Consider the following 23,624-nt stretch of genomic DNA (forward strand, 5'->3'; position numbering starts at 1 on the left):
TGCTGGAAAAGCCCAGAGTAGTCCAAAAGAGCACCCGTCCGTCACCCCACAGGCCTCCTGAGTTAGGAAATAACGCCCTATGACCGCCAATGCATTTGGGAGATGTAGCACACAAGACCTACAACCGCAAACATTTCCATGTCTGCCCTTTTCCTCCCCCACATCTCTCGTGCAAACCACCAAATGAAAGTAAAACTAAAGAAATGCATTTGTGAACCTGATGCTAAGCCAGCATAGCTTTTTCTGGGTTATGGTTTGGCCAGATAGCGGTGGGTATGACACTGAAAGACACAGACATAGCAGACCMACAGAGAAAGACAGCAATGAAGCATTATCTATGTGACAATAAAAAGGTGCCATGTCTGCAAGCGCTTCTATACTGACCACCACTTTGACTTTACCGATGTGGAAAGTTTCTGCTCTAATAAGCTTATTCGGGGGATTTTAGTTTTTAATTCTAACAGGATGGTGCAAAACAGGATGGTGCAAAACAGAAAGCCAACGATTCACTGTTGGTGTGGTGATCTGCCTGCTAATACATAAGGCAACAGGGAACCACTGGGCAGGCCTAACTTAGGAGCCTCTTCTCTGCAAAACTGAATTCAATCAGCATGTGCAATAGCTCTTTTACTGCAGACCCCCCCTGCCCACAGCATGACTATTTTGTGCACCCCAGCGGGCCATGCCCAGAAGGGCAGGCTCTCAGCTTGGGTAAACTGTGGTACTAATGCAACTGCACTGATTTGTAGCATCGGAGGATGTAGTTCTCATGCGTGTAAACATCACAGGTGTATCACACGGATGAACGCAATAACCTGTCCTAGAAAATGTTACGTGAAGGATAAATCTTGTCTGCGCTCACAGAAACACTGTGGTGCAAAGCGGGCTTTAGAGTAACCAGCTCTCAGGCAGTGATCCTTGACCATAACCCCAACATGCAACAAATTCTGTTCAAACAAGGAAATGCTTTCAATTGCCACGTTTCAATACCAGCGCACATCCGAGGCCGCGCAAGCACAGCCTGTTTGCTCACTGTCCAGTCTGGTTTGATGGTGCATGCCTGAAAGTCAACAGCATCACACGTGAACCTGCCAAGCATGGTCACTGTTGCTGCTTCCAATTAGCCTGCAGTCGCCTCTAATCTCGTCGCTGCCTAGAGAAGAGCAATGACACTTTGTTTAACCTGCATTTAGGAGAGTAGCTTTTGGCTTGATCACATGTGAACCCGGTGCTGAGCAAGGAGGGAAAGCATCAACAGCTCTTCTCAGAAATGAAGAAAGCAAACAGGAGAGAACGGTTTAGATGGACGGCAAATAACGGCGCTTTCAAGCATCCACCAACACACTAATGCATGTAATGCAGAAATAAGAGAAGTCATGGGTTTGCTACTGGGAGCTGACAGTCCCTCCGCTCAACGTCTCAGGAGCTGCTTTTAAGCTCAGGCTCTTGCCCTTGGTCCCTCCCTTGCTGATCCTGACCTTGTCTTGCTGACTTGACTTCCCAGCTTCATGTTGGACCTGTCTCTTCACTAGGGACTTGTCTGGCAATCTCCGCACTGTTGGCGACCCTGGGCACTGTGACTGGATCTGCTCTCCTTGGTCAGGTGCTGCAAGAGCATGTGCCGTGTCGGTGGGGTCCCTGCCCTGCCTGCCTCACTGTCCCCTGGGCCTCCTGGCTCCTCCTGCCTGCTCCTGCTGCTCCAAACTCCTGCGGGTTCAATGCTGCAGGAGCAAGCACACACAGACTAGTCCAAAGCCAAGGTTGCCCCATCACTAAACACTGTTAAGGCTCCCAAGGAGCCATCCATCCCATATCACACCCTGCATCAGTGCTCCTCTAGCCTTTATGGTCTATGGATATCCCTCAGGCTGAATCTGCAAGGAAAGGTAATATCATTTATTACACTATTTGAGAAACCACTTGAGAAAGCCAAACTAGCATTTGGGCAGAGAAGTCCTCCAGGTACAGATGAAACTACCCAACATGAGGGTCTGCGCCATTCACACGCAGCAGCAAGAGCACCGAATGGGAAGACGCCCAAGCAAAGCTCTCCGTGTTTCTCAGACTCTTAGTCACAGAGATTTTGGCAAGATCTTTTTGGCCAAAACTTGCTGCAAACCAAAGCAGGTAGAGCAGCAGTGCAGAGGGAGCGTGGACCCTTCTACCCCAAACAAATTCCCCCTTCTGACAGATTCTGCCTTCAGATCAGTTTGCTCTTGACATGAAGACAGGTGTTGCTCACAACACTGGACATTGCACTATTAAGGCCATGAAATGAAGAGTATTCCCATTTTCCCACCTGTCTTCTCCTTCCTTATCTGCAGTGCGCAGCCTCCCCTCCCCTCCTATTTGCTGGCTCTTCATCCAGCTCCGTCAGGAGATGAAAAATACGCCCTCCTCCAGCTGCAGATTTGGTTTTGGCACAACAGAAAGGGCATCTCCCCTGGGGGCAACACCAGCGTTCGGACGCGCAAGCCTGCCCAAGGGGCAGCTTCCCTGCCTCAAACGAAGCGAGGCCCATTTACTGGCCCTGGCTATTTTTTCCTTGTAACAACTTCATTACCAAGCTATTATGAAAAATCAGAGCAGGCCAAATCCGCAGTTGCTGAAAAGCCCCATGTTTCCATTGAAGCAACGAAGCCAGGCCAATTTACGCCAGTCTTCGAAACCAGATCACAGCGGGAGCTCTCTAGGGAAGTGGGGAGATGAACACAGCTGAGAAAAAATGCGGTTTCTGTGCAAAACATAGCGAATAAATCTAATTATTACTATTGCGGACAGGTTTCCATTTTTAATCACAGTTTTCCAAGTCCTTAATAATTACCATTCAACATTTCCTGTAATACATTTCATTTTTGTATGACACAGCTTGAAAAGTAACCAAAAATTAGCTCTCACGGCTTTCCTTGTAGCACCGTGAGAGTACAAGAGCCTCATGCAAATCAACTGCAGCGTGTCAAACAAAAGGAAGCTAAATTCTTTCATTAATATTTGGCACCCACTGCCCTGATCTGTAACCTAGCAAGTGGGTTTGCGATCGCCATGCTGTCGGAAGACCACCCTGCCAGCCCGTGCTTGCCGGGAGATAAGGAATGATGCATCCGACGCTGATGCGAACCCGGCTCAGGTGAACAATCTGCATGCACAAGGAGTTCCTTGGACATCAGTGGTGCCGGCGATGAGTCAGACATCCCCAAACGAGGCTCTTCCAGCCAGCACAACCTTCACTCAATTTTTTCTAATAACGCCAAATTGAAGCCTTTGGCTTGCAAACCGCGCGCCCTGTTCGCCCTGCACCGAGACGCTGCGTGTTGGCTGCAGCGAGTTGCTTTGACTCAGACACAGACTCAGGAGCTGAGTGGGGGATTCGCTACTCCCGGTTTTGCAGTATTTTTTTCTGCAGGCGGCGAGAGTTGAGAGGGGGTGGGATGAAAGTCCTGTTGTATTTTGGTTCACAAGGCAGAAAACAGAAACCAGATAAATGCACTGACCTGAGCTAACGAGATGCAGGAGTGCTGAAGCAGTACTGAACAAGGATTCTTCTACCTGCATCTCCTGGCATTTCCCATGCATTTTAATGAAATTTCTTCTTTTTTTTTAAAGAAAATGTAATTAAAGGTGCAGTTGCAAATAGCAAAGTCTACAGGCCTGATCCTGCAAGGTGCGGAGAATTTCCTGAGAAGTGCTGGGTGCCTTCAACTCTTGCCAGCCAGGCATGAAGGCTGGAAGCCCCAAAGGGGTCTTGCCCCCAGAAGACAGGCCAACTGCAGAAAAGGACTATTTTAATCCCACCCTGAATCTGACTGCTTACCAAGGCGAGGATGAGAGCCGAGAGGGAAGGAAGTTTGCCATCGCAGTCTGAGATTTCTGTTCTCCCTCTCTCTCCCCTTTGAACGGGGCTGAGAAGTCAAGGTTGCAAACCCTTTCATTTTACAACAAATCAGAGCAAGTTGACTGAAATTGGCAAAAAGAGTCTCATTTTTGTCTTTTTTATTTAAAATGTTCTAAATCATAAAATAAAGATCTACATGTAAAATCATGTGTCACCTTCCCCTGCTCCCCAATTTGAATCGGTTCTTTTTGATAGCATGAAACTGGGGCATCTGATAATTTCAAACTTTTTTTCACATCTTTTTAAATATAAAAACAGTAAGTTTTCTATAATCGCCTTTCTCCCCCTGGGATGTTTCAGTGAGTCAGCATTTTCTGACCCAACTCATTCCAATCTTCTTCAAAAAGTCTCAACCAGCTACAGTAAAAAAAAGTCTGAGCCTTGAAAAGCTCAGCGATCTTGTTCAGATCCTCACAACCCATTTCTCTCACTAGATCAGTGTGCAGGACATAGGTACTTTCTATTTTTGGCATATCAGCTCCTGTTCCCTTCACTCTAAGAAACACAAACTTCTCTACCACCATAAAGCATTTTTAACTGGGGCTAAAATGCGGTTTATTTTATGTAAAGTGAGTTATACCAGGTTACATTGGTTGTGGGACTGATCCCTATCAATTTTTTTCCCTTCAAAATACTTGTGGTATTTCCAATTTCAGAAATGGGCAAAAGTGGAATATGTACTTCCTAGAGTTTATCAGAAGAGAATAAACCTGGGGACCTCTCCATGCAGAAGAAATACAGTATTGTTCACACGGTGCAGACTAGATGTGATGAGGATGTAAGAGCACTGGGATCTCTACGGGAAGCTTTGACTGCCTTTCCATATTCCTGGGAGATGAAACACAACTTATATTTGGCATCCTTTGTCAAGAATAAGGTTAAATCATACATTTGATTATATCACACATTTCCTGAATTTGTGCTGGTTGGTAAATGCATCGTGGACCAGGCACCTTCACTGGAACTCTATTCGTTAGATAGGCCTGACAGTCTTTGGTGTTTTCCCTGCTGTTTTGAAGACTTTAGTCTGATTTCGTGAGTTTCTATCATGAGCAAATTCTGATTTTTATGGCTTTCTCTTTAAAGTTTCAAAAACTTGCGTACAGACAGAAACGACAAGGAAACAAGGGCATGTGGGCTTGCTAAGAGTGACCGTGTTTTGTAATGAGCTCCCTCCAGTACGTACCTACACCCCAAGGGACGTGTTCCTTCAGTCCAGCAGAAAAGCAGTACATCCTCAGGATACAGACAGAAGTCAGGAGGACCTTGATGCCGTCACCGTCTTTGCTAGTGCCCTACTGATATCACCTTGGGGACATAACCTCCCTCCTGTGTGCCTCCTTCCCTGCTCATTCTCTAGTTCAGGTGCAAGCTCTGCAGCGCAAGTCTCTATACATGAAGTCTCCTAGCGTGCGCTGCACGTGCTTAATCTTGGCTTAGTGCTTCTGGAGACAAAAACGATAACGGGTAGGACTTCAGTAGCAGCTTTTCTCATGGAGGGCCTCAGCTTGTACACCTACACTGCTACATAAAACAGGGCGAGGGACTCTTCTCTGGCCCTAATGCCACGTGGCAAAGACTGGCCACATCCTCACTGCATAGCACTTCTCCTTGGATCTCCTCCAGGCCCCACCAGGTGCCCTCTTTGCCCTAAGACATAACTTCTTTGTGTGCTGCCTGCACTAAAAGGAGGGCTGTCCACCAGCCCATTGCTCCCTTACATCGCTCCCTACGCAGCGCTGACCATCAGAGGTCCTGTGCGGGAACTCGCTGCCCAGACCTCCCTTATTTTGGCCAGAGATGCTGAAGAACTGAGCCACACCGACCCCCTCCCATGGGCAGTCAAAGCAAAGGTAACATCCTCTCCTCTTTTTCACTGGCCTTTTATATGTTTGCCGATGACCAAGCCCAAACTCTTCACTCTTAGCTCCTTAATTCAGACCAACCTTGCAGAAGGGTTTTCTACACAAAAACAGAAAAAGCAAGAAATTACCCCTAACCTGCAAGCTCCTTGCACCCTGTGCTGCAGGAACTGAGGTGAGAAAGGCCTCCAGGAGTGATACCCTAGTGCTAAGCTCCTAGACCTGCGCTGAGAGGGTGAAAATACCCATGGAAAGCCAGAGCGCAAAGACACCTAACCGAGACAGAGACGGCATGCGCCAAAGCGGTGGAAGGAAATGGATGCCGATGTTCGCGGGCTGCAGAAAGTCTCTGAACAACAGGGGCCAGCAATATCTGCTGGCACGTACCCATCTTTCCCCGTCCTACTGTAAGCACATGCTTCTCCTGGCAGCAAGGCTTAACCGCTTCCACACAAGCAGAACAAATCAGCAGCATCTCCTCCATGTATAAATAACACTCCATCACCCTCACCTGGACAYGCGCTGTAACAAATTGTGGGCTCCTCTGGCAAACTGATTCTTGCAAACTTATTTTCATTCTCCCCAGGAGAGTCACTCTGTCAGCAAATCAGGGATAGAGATGAAGAAAAATGCACCTTAAAAATATTTTCTTGTCTCTCCAGCCAAACTGACTGGCGAGTTTGCAAGCTTAACAGGCTAGGATGATGTGCAAACATATAGTAATACCCAGCATGAGATTACTGCAGTGATTTCACTCACAGAGGCACGTAGGCGTAGAAGAGACAGAAGGCTGCGGCTGAAATGAGGGACCCTACCAAAGGAGCAGAGAGGATGGAGAGCTTAAAAAAGGCAGGGGGATGGAAAGGAAGCAGGAGGAGAAAACTTCTAAGTGCCTTCTTTAATTCTAAGTTTTCTAAGACTTGCTTAGCTCTAATCTTTAATTCAAATTTTCATTACAGTCTCTTTGCTCTGTAAAGTCTGCATTTCATGTAAAAAGAGCAGCTCAAACATCAATTATTTGTCATAAGTCAACCCCTTGTTACAGGTCCTCTACGCTACATATATGTAGGCTCCAATAAAAGAAGCATTAAACATTCATTAAATTAGAAATACATGAAGACAGTGTCTGCCACTCTTCTCATACAGATATGCCTAATAATCCCAACCTTCTCGAGCAGCAAAAGTAAACCCATCTCTAATCCTTTTAGAAAGCCTGACCATGCAAAACACCACAGCTTCTTGCAATTTGCCTGTGTGTCACATGGTGGGTGATATTAGCTCTTGCAGGCCAGATCCTCAACTAGAGTAAATCAGAGTAAACCAACTCTGCCAGCATTGCACCAGCTGACACTGGCTCAGGATTTGGCTCTAGGTCTCTCTTGCACCAAAATGGTTTACAGTAACATAATTGGATAAAAATGTCACTTACACTCTTTTAAATTACACCAAGAATCTGATTAGCTGGGGAATAAGTAACACCACGCCTATTTTAATTTCAGTACTGCCTGGGCTGCTTGTGTTCTGCAAAAGAAACCTGGTTTCACAACCTGAATCTGGGATCTTTTCCCCCCCAAAACCCCCAACCCACCCCCTCTTCTATGAAACGCTACCRTGACGATGGTGGATTTTGAACCACCTCTGTCACAGATTTGTGCACACAAATTTCAGCACCATTTTCCCACGGGGAAACAATCACTGGCGAGCAGATGCTCCTTCATAAATATTTCTGAGTTTAAAGAACAACGCAGACCATATAATGTGTTTCCCACATCTCTGTGAGCTGTGTCCCCTTAATGAGAGCTTTGGAGTAGGTCCCATCCAACAAATGACTTCTCACAATCCTCCTTAACCCCTCTCTTTCTGGTGCCAGCAGACATTCATTTTGGGCTCTCCTGGGAAAGCATAGCAGTGGTAGAAGCATGGACACATGGTTAGGACTTTGGGTACAAATTTGGGAGAGCAGCTTTCAGTTCCTGCCTGGCCTTAGACTGTCTGGCAGAGTCTTCTCCTGCCTTGTGTTATATGTGGATTAACCTCTTCCTGCTTCGTGGGCACGTGTGTGGGAAACATCACCAATGCTTGGGGAGCACTTAGCTGAGCTGGAAGCTCCAGCCGGGCAGCTGTCTGGCGGCCCTCCCACCGCAGTGCTCTCTGAATTGTTTTTTTCCCAGCAGGATCCCTGTCACTCTTATGCTATGTAGTCCGACAGCTCCTGCTTTCTGTGAGCACTGAGCTGTGTGATAGAGTTAATCACGTTAACCGCGGCTCAGTTCATGTCTTTTTTGTTCTCCAAATAGAGGCTTTTCCTCTCCATCTTCTCTTTTAGTCTCTCCTTCTAAGCTTCAGGAGGTGGCAAATTCGACCCCTTATTGTTATCCAGCATAAAAATGGCTAATTTTGGAAGGCTTAATCTCTACAGACCTTCCCGAAGCCTTTCACCATTAGTAGACGGCTCTTCCAACAGCCGTGTCCACAGGTAGGAGGTTATGGTCTTGAGTCAGCAAAGCATTTGTGCACGTGGATAATCCAACTGAGTGAGACTTCCAAAAGCAGTGGCAGGGCTAGCTCTTTCAAGATACTCACATACCTAGCTCTCATCAGTGAATTCGGCACCTTCCAGCCTTTAATCATGTGGCCTGAAGTTGTGGAGGTCAACAAGCTCCGCTGAAAATCAATTACAGTGAAATTACTTTCTTTTAAAATAGTAAAGCAAGTACCGACGTATTTTGTTAGCTCAGTGGCTACCTGGCCCAAATGTACCATCTTGTCTTCAGTCTTGATCTTTTAAAGAAATCCTTTTTTCCTCTACTGGTTATCAAATCATTCCATTAATTGAGCTAACAGGGTACCAYAGTTTACATTCTTGCTGGTAAACATGAAAGAATATCAGCTGACGAACAAACAAAAAACCCCATCCTTTTTAGTCATTTTCTGAATTTTTCCTTGGCATACAACCTTCTAAAACCATCGATTTTCATAGTTAGGAATGAAGCCTCAGGTGAACTAGGCTCTGCCCTCGCAGTGGTTATGACTGCTTCTATGAACACTGGAAACATGGAACCAGACTCCTGATCTGGGATGACAGTGTCATATCAGCACCGCAACACCACGGCATTGGCTGCGAAACAACCGCCAGCCACTGGGACAAGCAGTCCGCCAGCGCTGGACAAGCACTGCCAGAAGACAGGTAGGTCCTTCACACTTTCTCCAGCATACCATCCAAACAGAGGGAGTTGACRGAGTACACGAGAAGCCGGCTGGTGGGCACGAATACTTCATGAGAAGGACGTTGCAGCTAGGCTACACTATTGGCTTTGGTCTCCAGGGCCTAGGGAGAGGTTTGTGGCGTCCAGCAAAGTCCAGCATGGGGGATACATCTTCTTCTTGTCTGGTCACAAACAACTTGCATCTGCACAATCAATCAGCATTTTGCATAGACTTTGACTGAAGGGGTTTTTACTGCAATCTTAAAATCTGGCCATTTCAGGACTTCCTGAAATAAATTAGAAGAGGATTTTATTTAGTTTTTTTTTTTCTAAAGGAATTTCCCCATGGCTCCAAACCACTGTTTTCCATAAAGTAAATGAATTTGAAGTCTTCTCTTGTCCTCTTGCCACATTTTCTGTGTCATCTTTATCCTGCAACAGTTGTATATAATCAAATGGCAGACAAAATATCCTCTCCCCAGGATGTCCCCCATTTTTTTTCCTCAAACTTTTAATAATTTTTTTCCACAGCTCATTGATTATTTTGTCACTAACCATGTTAGAAGCAGATGTTTTCCAAAACAGTGACCTGGAGATTCAGTGATCCAAATCTTGCAGATAAATAACAAGTTTCATTTATGCAATAAAGCACAGGTAAGTTAATATCCAGGGACTGGAATATTTGATATTAAAAACTTGGCACATTTCAAGACATCAGWTAATTTGGAACAATAGACACCACATGCAAAAGTTCTTTTTGTCAATAGTGGTTAACAACTTGTACAGCTTACAGTGGTTAATCCATTATCTTCACCTAAAATACAGTAATTTATGTTTATATGGAGCCTTTTGTCCCCCAAAATCCCAAAGGGTTTTGCAAACTAACTAATGTTTGCAAACATTGCATTGCCCCCTAACACAGTACCTGGGCAGTGATTTGGTGGTCTTACTGATTCAGGAAGAAGAGCTCTGTTCATTGATTGAATCAGCAAAATCACTTTCCGTGGCATCTAGATTTTCCTCTGAGGTCTGCCCACCCAAGTAATAATCAGTATTAGCCCTGCTTAATTTATGAAAGGAAATGAGATCAAATGGCTGAAGGAGTTCAGCAATGTAGTTGGTTAATTAATCTACTCTTATCTCTGGAGAATGAGGTTCAAATGTAAATTAGGAATTGGAAGAAACTTGGAGACTGTGAGGTGCTCTGTGGTGGCTTCTTGTGGAGGTCTTGAGACCCGCCGTGACCAAAGAGAGCAGCCAGGGTGCTCAGGAAGGGTCTCGGGGCTGGATGCTGAGAGCAGGTGGTGAAATGCATGAGCGCGAAGGGTTGGACCCATCCTCACCCACGCGCTGAGCCTGTCCTCACAAGCGCTGAGGGGACTCCACCATCTCCTGAGGGTCTGGCAGGAAACCACCAGACCAGAAAGCCTTCTCCAGCCTCCTGGCAGACCACCACTGACACAGCTTCTGCAGAGCGCACGGGTGGGCAGGACGGAGAGCGGAGGAGACCTTTCAGGGCACGTCGCAGCCTYGCCTGGTGGCTGCCTGCCCACGTTTATACGGGCTGCCCATCACACACGCTTCCTCACACGTGCCACTACTAGCTCTTCTGCTCCTCTACAGCAGAGCTTACCCAAAGCTACATGGAGCCAAACTGGCCACCTTTGCAGCCTTTGGGGACTTCAAAAAATCTTCAGCTTTGAAAAAGGAGATTTTTCCATAGCCTGCTACAAACGGCTTGCTAGGAAAAGGTAGCCTCGAAGGTCAAAACCCTGGGCTGCTGTTCGCCATAGTCGCATGCAAAATTCACTCAGGGACAAACGTGAAGTTTATTTGTTTGTTAACGGAAAGGCTGCCCTCAGTTTCTACAGGCTTTGAAAATCCTTGGGGATTTTCTGGGCAAAACACACTCTGTTACAGGAGGAACAGAGCAGGGTGCAGCATGCTTATTTCAAATTAACTCAGACCAAAAAATAATGAGCAGCAAGTTTATATTCTCAGCAAATTAAGAGAGAAGCTTAGGTAAAATGTGGCTTTATATGCATGGAAATAAATTATTATTTACTTTCTTTCATGCTCATGCTCTCAAAGACAAAGATATTGCTATGAAATTATTAATATTTATAGCATATTAGAATAAATACCCAGAGCAGCTATGCCTGAATACATGCTATTTTACCAAGGTAAAAATCTGTTGAAGGTCAAAGGGGTTTTTGCTTGTGTGTGGAGGGCAGGATCAGACCCTTTATTCTGAAATCTGTATCAACTGTGATAATTTAAAACTTTAATTAAAGCCTCAGTGACAGCTTATCTATGAAACGTCTTTCCGCTGCCCAGTATTTCATCATGAATGTCTCCAGAAGCCCAGGCTAAAGTGAGTAAGCACACGTGCCAGGAAGTATTTCATTGTGGACACGTTAGCTTTTATCTGTCTCGTTGTGTAACTAATTCTTTTGTTGAGGGTTGGTGGCAACAAAAACTAAATTAAAAGCAACACCAGACCCCAAAACAGAAATTTATAATGCTTATTTGGTTCATCCCTCAAGAAAATGAAAATGCCAAAGCAAAGTCTAATATTTTAGCAATTGCGTTAATGTATGTGCAAATGGGCGAAGGCGCCTTTGAAATGCTCTGAAAAGAATTTCACACTTCAGAGAGGGGAAAAAGTTAACAATTCTATTGCGGCATTTATTGGATTTTTAAAATTAATTTCTGTGACACAGCTGTGCCATAAAATCCCCCGCAATGATGAATTTTTGCTAATGTTGAGATTATTTTTGGAAACAATTCTGAAGGAGCACTTTGTAAAATCAGGAGAGCAGAGGCCCGGGGGAGCCTCAGGTCGCCCTTTGCTTGCCTTCCCTCACCTTTAGTCTTCCCCCAAGCAGCTGAGATTCGTTTAATCTGAAATTGCATCTGGCTTTTTCTTCAACGGAGCAGCAAAAGGGGGAAAGACGCAGCAGTGCCACGTAGCATTATGAAGCTGAGCCCCTTCAGAGCAGTGGGCAAAGATCTCCGTGCCACGCACTCAACGCGATGTTGGAGGAAAGACCACCCAGGCCACCCTGAGGACTGCAGAACATCTCCGCTCCCTCCCAGAAAGGGCAGATTGTGGAGCTGGCTCCGAACAAATAGTCCTGGGCAGGGGGAAACACAGTGAATTTCCCTCTTTGCGCACACTGGTTTTCACAATCTATAGACGTCAGCAAAGAAGATGAACCCGTTTGATCTGGACAACTGTTTAAATCTGATTAAAAGACCTGGGTGATAATATACTGGAGATGCCCCCCTCATCCTTACATCCTCTCCAGACCTCTCCAAAGGGTTGAAGGAACCCTCAAGAGCAACCCCGCAGCTGGGTGTGAAGAAGGCCTTTAAAATCCACACGTCCCCAGATAACGCGACTCGCTCCCTCAGAAAGCGGGGCAGAGCCTGCCACCACTGTGAGAAGCCTTGGGGCACCATCAGCAATGAGCCACGTGCCACGAGACATGACTCAAACAAGGGGACAGGCGTATTTCAGCAGACGGTATTACACACAACCTGGTGAAAGCCAAATGCTGTCTCAGTTGGCGCAGGACCAGGTCTCACGCTGACTGGCATTACTTCCATAGCGCAAGGGCCGTGATGGCAGTGGTGGGCAGTCTTCTGGAGCAAGCAGAGGTTCGGAAATGAAGAGTTCAGGGTGAGGTGAGAAGTCTCAAGGAGGTAAGAGTAACACCACACAGGCAGGTCTAGCCCTGGATGCAGGAGGATTGGGGCTTTTTGGGGGATTTTTGCCGGGAAAGGCTTCACTGTGCTGGCTTTGGCGTGAACAGACTGGATAGATGTTCTCACTGAGCTGCACGAAAGTCTGTGGGGCAGGAGGGATAGCACAGACCATGGCAGTCATCGGCTTGATTTTAACAATAACGGGCAAGTTTGAGATCACATAGAGGAGAGAGCTAACAATAGCTGACACACTTTTGTCTGGAGAAGTCACAGTGACTAGAAATAACAACTCGGGGCCATAATTTTGTGGTCTGTCACTACCAGGAAACATAAAATCCAGTGACCTTTCATCTCTGAGACAGAAATGCTGTACAGCACCTGGAGCCATCACCCTTAAAATTTACTCTGACAAATCGGATCACGGGACATGAAGGAAAAAATACTCTCTCCCTCCCCTACCCCCAAATTTTAGCCTCCCAGTGAACTCTGCCTACTATACATGTAATGAGGTATCACTTGCCCAGCAGAGCAAGCTCTGTCCGAGCTACACTACATTTAGGAAAGCACAAGATAACAATTCTATTTCTTTTGACAATAAGGAATAAATCTCTAGAGCCACTTGTTCAGACTCTTCTTAAATGATGGTAGAGGAAGGGAATTGATATTGGCTTTTTATGAATCTTCAGGTCAGGTATGTTAGAATCAACAGATTTTTGCATTAACCTCACTGCTTCATAGCACTTTTGCCCTTGGCAAGACATAATTAAGAAAGGCATGGAAATCTATCTGAATGTATTGAGAAGAAATTATTCTCCACTTAATGGCAGCAAGAGCTAAGCAAGCAGGCAAGCCACATTGCCAGCAAAGCACAGCAAATGATGCAAGGCCCTGTTTTAACCCCAAACAACGATTCTCCTCACCAAAATTTTAGCCTTTTCAAATGAGGATTTGCACTACATGTTGCCCTGGGGGGTAACATGGGCTCTTTCCACAGCTATATCCCTAGAGCTCTTCTTTTTGCCAGTCTAAAATGCTGACCACATGGGTTGAGACTAAGCTAAAATCTCTTCATCACGCCAAGACTTTGCACTGCAACTGTCTTCACTGCTTTGGTAGAAAGCAAAAGCTACTGGATGGAAGGAGGAAAAAAAAACAAATTTAAGAAAAAAAAGGGGGGTTCACTCAGTGAAGCGGGCCTGCCAGACTGCGTTATCTTCAGGCATTTGTGAAATCGATCTTTAATTGACTGGCCTCAGTGGAGAGCTGAAAGATAAAATCTTGGTCTCAAGACGAGTAGACAGCTTAAAGTATTGCGTTCCTCATTCATTAGGATGTGTCCGAGGGACTTGGAGAGGGAAGAGACACAGCAATGTGTTTTATTCTTTTGCATGAAGTTCCCAAAACATAAAAGGGAAGCGAACAGGGTGCTCAGCAGCATACCATGCCCAAGAGGAATAACCACATTTGCTCATCAGGTTCAGTGTGTCAACGGAGACTGCTCCAGCGCCTCCAGCCTATCTTGGCGCCCATCTATTTCTATCACTTTGGTGCCTTTTCCATAACTGAGTGTTTTATTTGTGAAGGCTAAAGACAAAATCGCAAGCCCTGGTCCGATATTGGCCAGCTAGCCCTGGCTGCAGCAGCTGCCCGCTGTGCTGAGGTTTGCTGCTCCCTGCCCAGCCTGGGGGTCACCGCTCATCCCCATGGCAGCCTTGGGACATGGAGACCGCAGCACCACTACGCTCCTCGACCCACGCAACGCTCCTGCAGCTGCGCCGCCTCTCGCCTCCGTCCACCGTGCTGCCCGCTCTCCCCGGCTGCAGGGACCGTGCTCCCCAGCGGGCTCAGGCTGCGCTTAGGGTGATGATAAAAAGTGCTTCCCCGTCTAAAACAGATTTCGGAGAACTTTATATCAAAGTCATTCTTCAATGAAGATGGGGGGAACTGGCAAGTCCTGCCATACTCAGGATTACAAGGATTAAACTAATCACCGTGCACGCAATAGGAAAGCAAAGGCCAGATACACACGAGCTGTGTTTGTCCAGCTGTAAACGAGCCTACGCTGCTGCGAGGGACACCAGGATGGCTAACGCTACGCCTCCCACTTAGCTGGGCGCCTTGCTACGTCCTTCTTTTAGCAATCCTGCTGTGTCAGATAGGAAACTTCATACCCAGGCTCAGCGGGTGGTATGCAAAGATGGTGTGCAGAGCTGGTTAAAATGCCTTTTCTTGAAGTTCAACAACAAAAAAACACCCAATGAAACTTCCTATGAACATTTTTCTGCTTTTCAATGGAAGAATAAAACTCTGAATAGAAACCTTAAAAATATTTTTGATTAAAAATCAGGGTTTAATATAAACCTCTGTGTTTCAAGTAGTATTTTTGCTATAATTATGCAGACTGTTGAGAAATTTGCCAATTCTGTTAGTAAAAACATTTTGGATTTCAAATTGTTTGCTTTTTCTCTGTTTTAAAGAGCAGAAAATGTGTTGAAAATGTTATTTCTCTGTAAACATTTTCATCTTGGATCCAAAAGCAACCATTACTCTTTTATCCAGCAGCAGTGACGTATGTAAGAGGACATACATATGGATGGGGCATCCTGAACATGAGAAGATGGGTCTAGGCAGCCGTTTCTTACATGCTAAGAAAGCTGTGAAGAGGTTTATGTAAACCTAGCTCACCTCTTAATTTGTCCTCACCTCTACATTAGGAGAAAGGTGTGCTTTTCCAGAGAAAAATGTGTTTTGGGACTGTGGTACAATTTGATCACCAAGACTTTTTTGGGAATAGATTTATTTTCCAAAGGTATTCCTGAATCTGACTCCAATTCATGGACTAGTTTCAGCAGGACAGCGAGGGCCAACGCTCCACACATTGACTCCAGCACATAACTTACAGTGCTATGGGCTTGGACAGCCTCTTACTGGCCCCAGTGGGAGTTTTGCTGTTGATTTTGAAGAGGTCTCCAATTACCTTGCATATAATCATCACTTTCTTAATTTAGGGACAAAGACTCTTCTTATATACTTGATTTTGTGTGAGACTACTTATGAGAACAAAGCAAAGACATGAAACGACCATCATCAATGTCAGGACCCGATCCTACAAGCCCTTACTCAAGTTAGTAATCCCGTCAACTCCAATAAGAGGACACAAGCCAGGAAGGGCAGCCTTAATTTTCACAGTTGCAAGTTTGCAACTGAAGCCCACACGCAAGGAGAAGCAACAGCCCCAATGCCAGTCGGTGCCAGTGGAAGCAAATTTCCTGGCGGTTCATGGGTAACAACATTTTAATAAAATGTTTCCTTTATATCCCTTTGTTAAAGCCAATACAGTACTTTCTTACCATTTTTGCAGACAGGACAACACTGTTCTGGTTCATAGACTGGGTTGACACATTCAGGAACTGCGCAGTCTGCTACAACACAGTGAACTTCATTGCTGGGCTCACAGCGACACCATTCGCATGGCGAGGGCTAGGAACAAATCTAAAATTAGCCCATTTCCTCCCGTAGCTTGCAAATTTGCAACATTTCTATCTTGCCATACGATAAACACATGAGCGTTTAATACCTCTTGACTGCATTCATTCATCATGGGTAACACAAATTAACCTATAGGACAACATAGCAACATCTCAAATAGGCAACCAGAACATTACACAAACCATCGAGCATGATATTTGTTTTCCCGGAGTAGGTGTGGGTTTTTTTAGCTCTTGTCAGACTTTAGCTCCTTTGGGTAAAAAGACTGAGCTGAGTCGCTAGGTTTCAAACAGGCCCAAGGTTGACAGGGTGGCACACGTGTACCTGACCCTACACTTCTCTGCTCTACCCATCTCTTGTAACCTTACACATTCAGCCAGGAGCAGAGCCAGATTCCTGGAAGATCGAAAGGGACAGATAGAGAAGGACAGAGTGATTTTCCAGTATATGTTCATATCGCATATAGACTGCCATGGCCAGTAAATCCATGACTGTTGGGAAGGTGCTGCTGGGTGGCCACCAGACTCTCCGAGGGGTTGCACTTCCACCTCCAGAGAGCCACTACACTTTTCAGAGCGGAGGATAACAGTGCTGTTCTCGCAGGGGCAGCAACGTTTTATTCTGCATTTGTGCAGCACTCGCATCGGGGGGGCCAGTAAGCACCCCCTTAATATAACCCTTAGATCTGGCCCTGACCCCACTCCTGGTGATCTGGGAGCAATTGCCTCACACTGAACATGTGAATAATCAAGAATATGAATAATTCCACTGCAAGCGGGGAGTTTTGGATTAAAGTACCCAGATGAATGGTTCCACGTCAGGTCCACCAATTTAAACAGGAGTCTGTATCTACCCTGCAAATGGTAGAGAGTTGTCACTGCCTTACCTCCTAAGAAGCTGTTGAAATCTGCTAAAAAGTAGAGAGGTCAGTATCTTAAGGTCCCCAATATCCTTATAGGTGTGTGAGTGTGATGACAGGATGGCAACAGAGCTAAGAAATGACAAAAAAGAGAACCTGAAAGGAAAGTAACTTCCTTTCAGTACCTGTTGGTTCAATGTATAACTCTTAATTCCTCTGCCACAGTAGCTCCCATCACCAACACTTGAACTAGTACCAGGTGAGTACTGGAGCGAATTCTGCTTTCTCTTGCACCAGTGGAAATCTGCAGCAATGGGAATTCCTCCATAGTCAAAAAAAATTGAAATGCAAATGAAAGGAGGACTCGTTCCCTTGTGTTTCAGACCTCAGTGATGTCATTCACTTCTATAAGACAGACACAACCCCCTGAGCCCTGGTTTTGGCAGGTAAAAAGCTTTTCAGTTCACCTCTAAGAAGCTCCATATGTCTCGAGTCAAATAATTTATTCCCAGGAAATTCATTTCTACCTTAAAATGCACTAATTAAAGCTTCCCTTGCTTTGTCTCAGCGTCTGCAGTCTATAATTCCCATCACCTCTCATTTGCTCACAGCTTTGGCAATTTAGATAAAATCAGCACTCCTTGAACAAGGAAAGAAGTCTGTGGAGGTGGAATTCCTCTCCCTAATTATCTTTCTTCGTTCAATCCTGCTTTGATTTCTGTCTGAAGCACCAGGAGTCTAAATTCATTTGACTGACATTTCTTATTCAAGGCTACTTAATAAGAAGAAACAATACAGAAGAAAATAGACAGAACTATTTGCCGAGGGATCAATAAGAAAACTGATTCTTTGTTTTTACTCATTTCAATCGCTAATTATACGGAGTGGTAGAACTAGATTTCATGATATATGGAGGCTTTCACTGACACATCCTTTCCCCTCTCCACTACTCCCGTGGCTGCAATGCTAAGGAGTGTTTCCAGCACTGCAGCCCAAGCTACTGCTTGAAGAACATCAGCAGATACAGAAGACGCCCCTGAACAACCGTGTGACTGAGTAAATGAGACATGACATACGTATCTCTTGCTTTTGTGTTGCCAGTGTAACGCTGACAATAATGCTATAATAAAGCATGATGTCGCCTGACACTGAAAGCAGCTTTCCAGGAGAGAGGAATTGTACACAATTATGAGAAGGAAAGCACACTTCAGCTGCACAACGAACGAGCAGCCAGCAAACGAAAAGGCTGCTTTGGCACTAACGAAGGGCCTTTTCTCAGCCACCCCCTTCTCCCCATCTTATTGGGTTCATACTGGTTGGCCTTGCCTCCAGGACTTTCCTTTATCTGACCATTTCGTTCATTTGCCAGTGCCTCTTACTGTGCCTCCACCCCAACGAGTGACTCTGGCCTTCCTGACCACTTATTTTATGAATGCCGCAGCACCTTCTCCTGGCAGATGTGTTTTGGGAGCTCATTTGCAAAACCCTGGCCCTTCCAGAAAGGACTTAGCTCTGAGTGGGCTGAAACAATCAAGCAGCTTCTTATTGCTGTCTGCAGGCTCTGCATCCCAGCTGTGAATCTCTCCTGGAGCTACGCTTCTTGTGGAACAACTATGGGACATTGGCCAATAAAGTCCTCCATTTATCTACCTAGATAGGAGGGGTACTGAGCGGGGAAAGGGGGAACTGGGAAGCAGCGCAGGAATTGGGAAACAGTGAAAGATGTCCCAAAGTTTTGTTTCCTGATTCTTCCATCTACCTCATTTGCTCTTGTTTTTCTCCAGATCACAGCAGTTACCCTTCAGTGGGCAGCGGCGTTCCCATCCACATGCTGCTGCTGTGTTTGCTCCCCGTCCAAATACTCTGCCAATGCTGCTCAACTTTTTACAGGATCCACTATGCAGCTTTGTCAAATTTCCAGAATCTAGATATAAAGATTTCTCACTCATGGAACAGGAGGGTAGTTTAAATTTTTGTAGCCACTGAGGTTCAAATACATTAACAGCAGTTCCTGGAAACAAACTCCCAACCCTACTGAAAAAAAAGTTGAAAAAATACACAGGGTTTCTCGAGTATGAAGATGAGAGGACACAAATCAGAGGTTATGTCATTCTCACACAGACAGTGCAAACAGCTGATATTCTGAAAAAAATACGTTAAGATTAAAGGATCATAACAGGCTTGGGCCAGAAGATGATTTATTCACTCTACCTGTGCAAGGCAGAATAATCTCTTAGAAGACTCTCTAGGAAAGGATTTGTTAGGAAGGATTTCAAGACATATTGGTGCAGAAACTTTCTTTACACCACTGTCCAAAATGAAGGTTCGTGGTACACAGCCATAACATACACCCCCACACAGCAACTACATGATCCATCTCTTATTTTTCAAGGTATGTTTTGATAAATAGACCCATCATTAGAACCAGAGGAGTGAACTGGGCCCTTTTGTAGAAGGTATTAGTACGGTATTTTGACCTGGGAAAACTCATACAAAGCACTGAAATTCCTGTCACCTGATGCTGACGTGCCACAGGCGTGAGGACCCAGTCCCTCAGGAGAAGTGGTGAGGAAATACATTCCTTGATGTCCTCGTCAGTATGAGGACCAAGACCAGCCAAGTGGGTGGGCAGCAAACATGACCAAGGCCTGATCACCATTCAATGGCTTTTGAACTGATTAATTGGGAAACAGAATACAAACGACCTTCTAAGTCTCAGCATTGACCCTGTTTCACCTCCTCTACTCCCAGTCACTTCAAGGACACCAAAGGAGCATAGGGATATGGTTTCTAGACACTCCTGCTTACAAGCCACACGTAAGATGATGACCCAACCTCTATTCAACTTCCGGACTTTTGATCTCAAGGAGATTTGTGACCCCGGGTTTGGGAGTTGTTGGCAGGGAGGTTCAGTTCCTTCTTCTTCTGGGAGATGGCTCTGCCCCGCACCTGGGAGAGGCAGTGGGAAGAAGCCAGAGCTCATTCAGTTTGTAATGGAAAACCTTAGTCTCAGGTGTTGTCAAATGGGAAACATCTGCAATCAGTGGAGTTCATTAACAAAGAAAGAAGGAAGGAAAATTAAAACAGAGAATAGAGAATACTCACGGCTAATAAAGATTTTATGTGCATGAGCACATAATGATAAACTTGATAGATAATATAAACAAACAAAAAAGGCAACAAAGGAAACAGAATGAGAAACAAGACACCCCCCTGAGCAGGGGAAATCAGATGTGGATACTCTGTCTCCTCATCTTCACTCTTGCTCCCATATGCACACCAGCTCCCTGTCATTTCCACTCTCTCTTTGGGAGCAAACGCCAATGCGTGTAGGAATTATGCTCGCTAACCAGTCACCCAGCTACTCCTCACAGTGGATAAGGGGCTCCCTCTCTCCTAAGGACTTGGGCATCACACAGGTTCTTCTTCAGCCAGCCACCAGTTTTCATAAAACACCCAGAAATTTCATCCCTGTGAGAGGTCTACTCTTGAGGACTCGAGCAGGCCCTTGAGTCATCTGAAAGAACTGGCAGACAGACAGACAGACTGCATGATCAAAGATTTCTTCAGGAAAACAGACTGAAACTCTAATCCTTCCCAAAGTTGGAGGGGCATAAATAAAGTGCAAAACTGAATTCAAACCTCAGTGTCTAAATCTACTTTCTTATGCTTTTCTACAGCTGAAGAGATCTGAATCAAGCAGTTTCTCAGACGGAGGAGGCAATCACAAGAATAACCTATCGCACAACACTTCCAAGCATTCACTTACGATTTTGCAAAAAACATCTACAAGACCTGCGCCTTACTGCATCTGAGACATGCAGTCTAATCATGGAGATTCTCTTGTCCCAAACACTTATTAAACTTCATCTGTATTTCACAAATTGCCCATGCCTTGTCCACAACTACAGCATCCTAAGCCACCTCTCTACTCCCTCAAACACATCAAAGATTTCTCTTTAACATGGAGATTGCCCTGCAGATGCTTATTACTTCATGTCTGCTTGTCAATTAATCTCAGGTGCTTCTGCGCAAACGCCTTTAGAGAAGTAGGCAGGGAGCTATTTCCCTAAGACAAATGAACAACTTTAAAGATGACACCTGACTGATACTTTTTCTGTACTTGTTTGTTCTGTCATTCAGTGGCAACTTCCCTCAGATTTTTTTTGTTCTGCTAACTGTAACGGTTTCCAGGCTACCTGTACCTCCTCAGGTCCCCAAGAACACTCCTTTCAGTCCCATGTCTGGGCTGCCGCCTATCTCAGACCAGGTTTTCCTGGCCAGTTGTGATTATTCAGCTAGCTTCACTCAGATTCAGCGTTTGCAGTTCATGTTCCTCTGGGGGCTACGAAAACGGTGTCCACTTTCCAAGCAGCCTTCTGAAAGCAAAGTAATATTTGAAACCAAAGTATTTCAAGAGAGAGTGGATCTTAAAACATTTAAATAGATCACACACACGCCTGTTACTTCTTGAGACTTGCCGCCCTGTGAATTTATAGATCAGCTCCTTCTGATTTCTTCCAGTGATGTTTATCACAGCCACTGACTGAGACTTTGGACCCCTCCTAACCTTTTCAAGAAAAGACTTTCAATTACACAGTACTTTCTTCATATCTGAGTGTTCAGCCCTGTGGAACAAGGTTTACACCCTTGTTGGAGCTAGCATATAGGTTGCCCAAAGCTAAGGCAAATTCTTGCAATTGCCCCCTAGTCATCTGTCCTGAGATCCAGTTATTTGCATTTACTGGGCTGCTTTCTTCCTCCTTCTTCCCACACTCTCCAGTTAAGTTTGAAGAGTATATTAGTACAAGACTGTCTCATAATACCATGCTCAAGGACTTCAACTCATTGACTAGGTCCCATGATGTGCTCAGGGACAGACTGCGTCCGAGTGCATTTTGACTACTGCACAACAGCTCTTTATCGATTAGAAAACAGCTATTAGCAAACAACTACAGAGCAATACAAACTTTATAACTATTATGTCACAAATACTTGACATTTCTTTAGAGGGAAAAAATAGAAAGGCTTCATAGAAGTGTTTACAACCATCCAGTCACTTTACAATAGTCATGTACTGTTCAGACAAGGGCTGTTCAAGTTTAGGATAAGACAATCCAAGTATTTCCACTAAATTTCATATATCTGCTGTTGGGGCCTACAATGCTTTTCAGAGTCAAATAGGTATATTTACAAAATGGGCACAATGACTGAAGAAATCTGCTTGGTTGACTGGGATTTGAAGTGGCTGATAACACATAGAGAAATGCACCTGGGGGCTTTATTTCCAAGCCCCATGGAAACTCAAGGATTCATCACGCTGGAGCAAATGCAGAGCAGATTCCAGAACTCTCAGTATCACTGGAAACCTTAATCAGGCATGTTAGCTCCCGCCTCCTTTAACCACTGAAAATGAAATGGTGCATAAGTATATGTATTTTCTAGATACTATTGCAAAGGAAAAAAAGATGCTTTTCATGATAATCTTACTGAATATGGGATTGCTATGTTTTCTCCTCCCTTTAAAACCATGTTAGAAAAGAAGTGCAAATGCCTTACAAAGTGGAAGACACAATCATCTCCGTTTCTACTGAGTCAAGGCAGTTCTGAACACAACGGATCTAACCTGTTCCTTCTGGATGCCAAAACTTTGCCTTAGATTTGGAGCCACTCTCTGTATCTACATGGGTGAGCAGTGTGGCCACCTCCTGCCTGTGTCCCAGCTCACCAAAGACCACCACTGCTACCAAGCTCTCCATCTCTTAGTTCTTGAGAGAGTTTGTACCAGTGCTCACATAAATAGTTGCATTCAGCCCCCCTCCTCAGCAACTGGTGGCATCCTGCTTTATGCAGATAAAACAGCAGGAAAAGCAGACAGATGTAAAGTGAAGTCTGTCAAATTGTGCACTTACATCTTAAGACTGGCTATAACTTTTAAGGACACGAAGGACAATGGCAACTCTGATGGAGATGATTTTTGTAGCTACAGTTTCAGGTGGTGAATTTATTGGCAGGAAGCAAGAAAGGCAAAAAAAGTTAAAAAAGGACCTGATGAATAAAATTGGAGGCAAAAACGGTTTCCGCATTACAGCTGAGGTGGGAAGTTAAAAACCAGGAGAGATGGATAAAAAGGAAACCAGGAGAGCATTCATCAAAGATACTCCTGGAGTTGAAATTAGAATCATTTTCATTGTTATTGAAATTGCCTCTGATCTCAGGCAGATTAGCAGGAGATTGTAGGAAAGTTCAGAGAATTACCTTCAACTGAGAAATTTTGCAGATACCAAACTACAGAGAACAGTCTAGCTGGTGAGAGTCCCACCTGAAGTGCAAGAGTGGATCAGTCCACAAGGACAGGACATTTATCCTCTGGACTGGTCACTTTGACCCTCATTACTAGCAGCATATCAATAACTGCTTAGATTGCCAATACAAGAACTTGCACGAGGCAAGAATTATTCCCTAAACATATTTGTCACTTATTTTAAAAAAAAGTTTCATCCCGCTAACTAGTGGAGACACAGTAGCAATTACACCATGGAAACTGTAGTGGCTTGGACTTTCCGTAGGGGGGAAGTTGCTCAAATAAACAAGCTGGTGAGTGA

The 23,624-nt window shown here is 45.0% G+C and overlaps 1 protein-coding gene across 1 annotated transcript in view; it reads right to left on the reverse strand.

Moving 5' to 3' along the window:
• VWC2L (von Willebrand factor C domain containing protein 2 like) overlaps positions 1 to 23,624 on the reverse strand; it is a 49,455-nt gene that overhangs the window by 14,042 nt on the left and 11,789 nt on the right. Inside the window, exon 2 of the mRNA XM_026089059.1 lies at positions 16,022 to 16,151. Coding sequence (XP_025944844.1) covers positions 16,022 to 16,151 — 130 coding nt within the window. The remainder of the gene's footprint in view (positions 1 to 16,021; positions 16,152 to 23,624) is intronic.

This window comes from Apteryx rowi, unplaced genomic scaffold (genome assembly GCF_003343035.1).
Source record: "Apteryx rowi isolate R43461 unplaced genomic scaffold, aptRow1 scaffold_12, whole genome shotgun sequence".
Classification (NCBI taxonomy): Eukaryota; Metazoa; Chordata; class Aves; order Apterygiformes; family Apterygidae; genus Apteryx; species Apteryx rowi.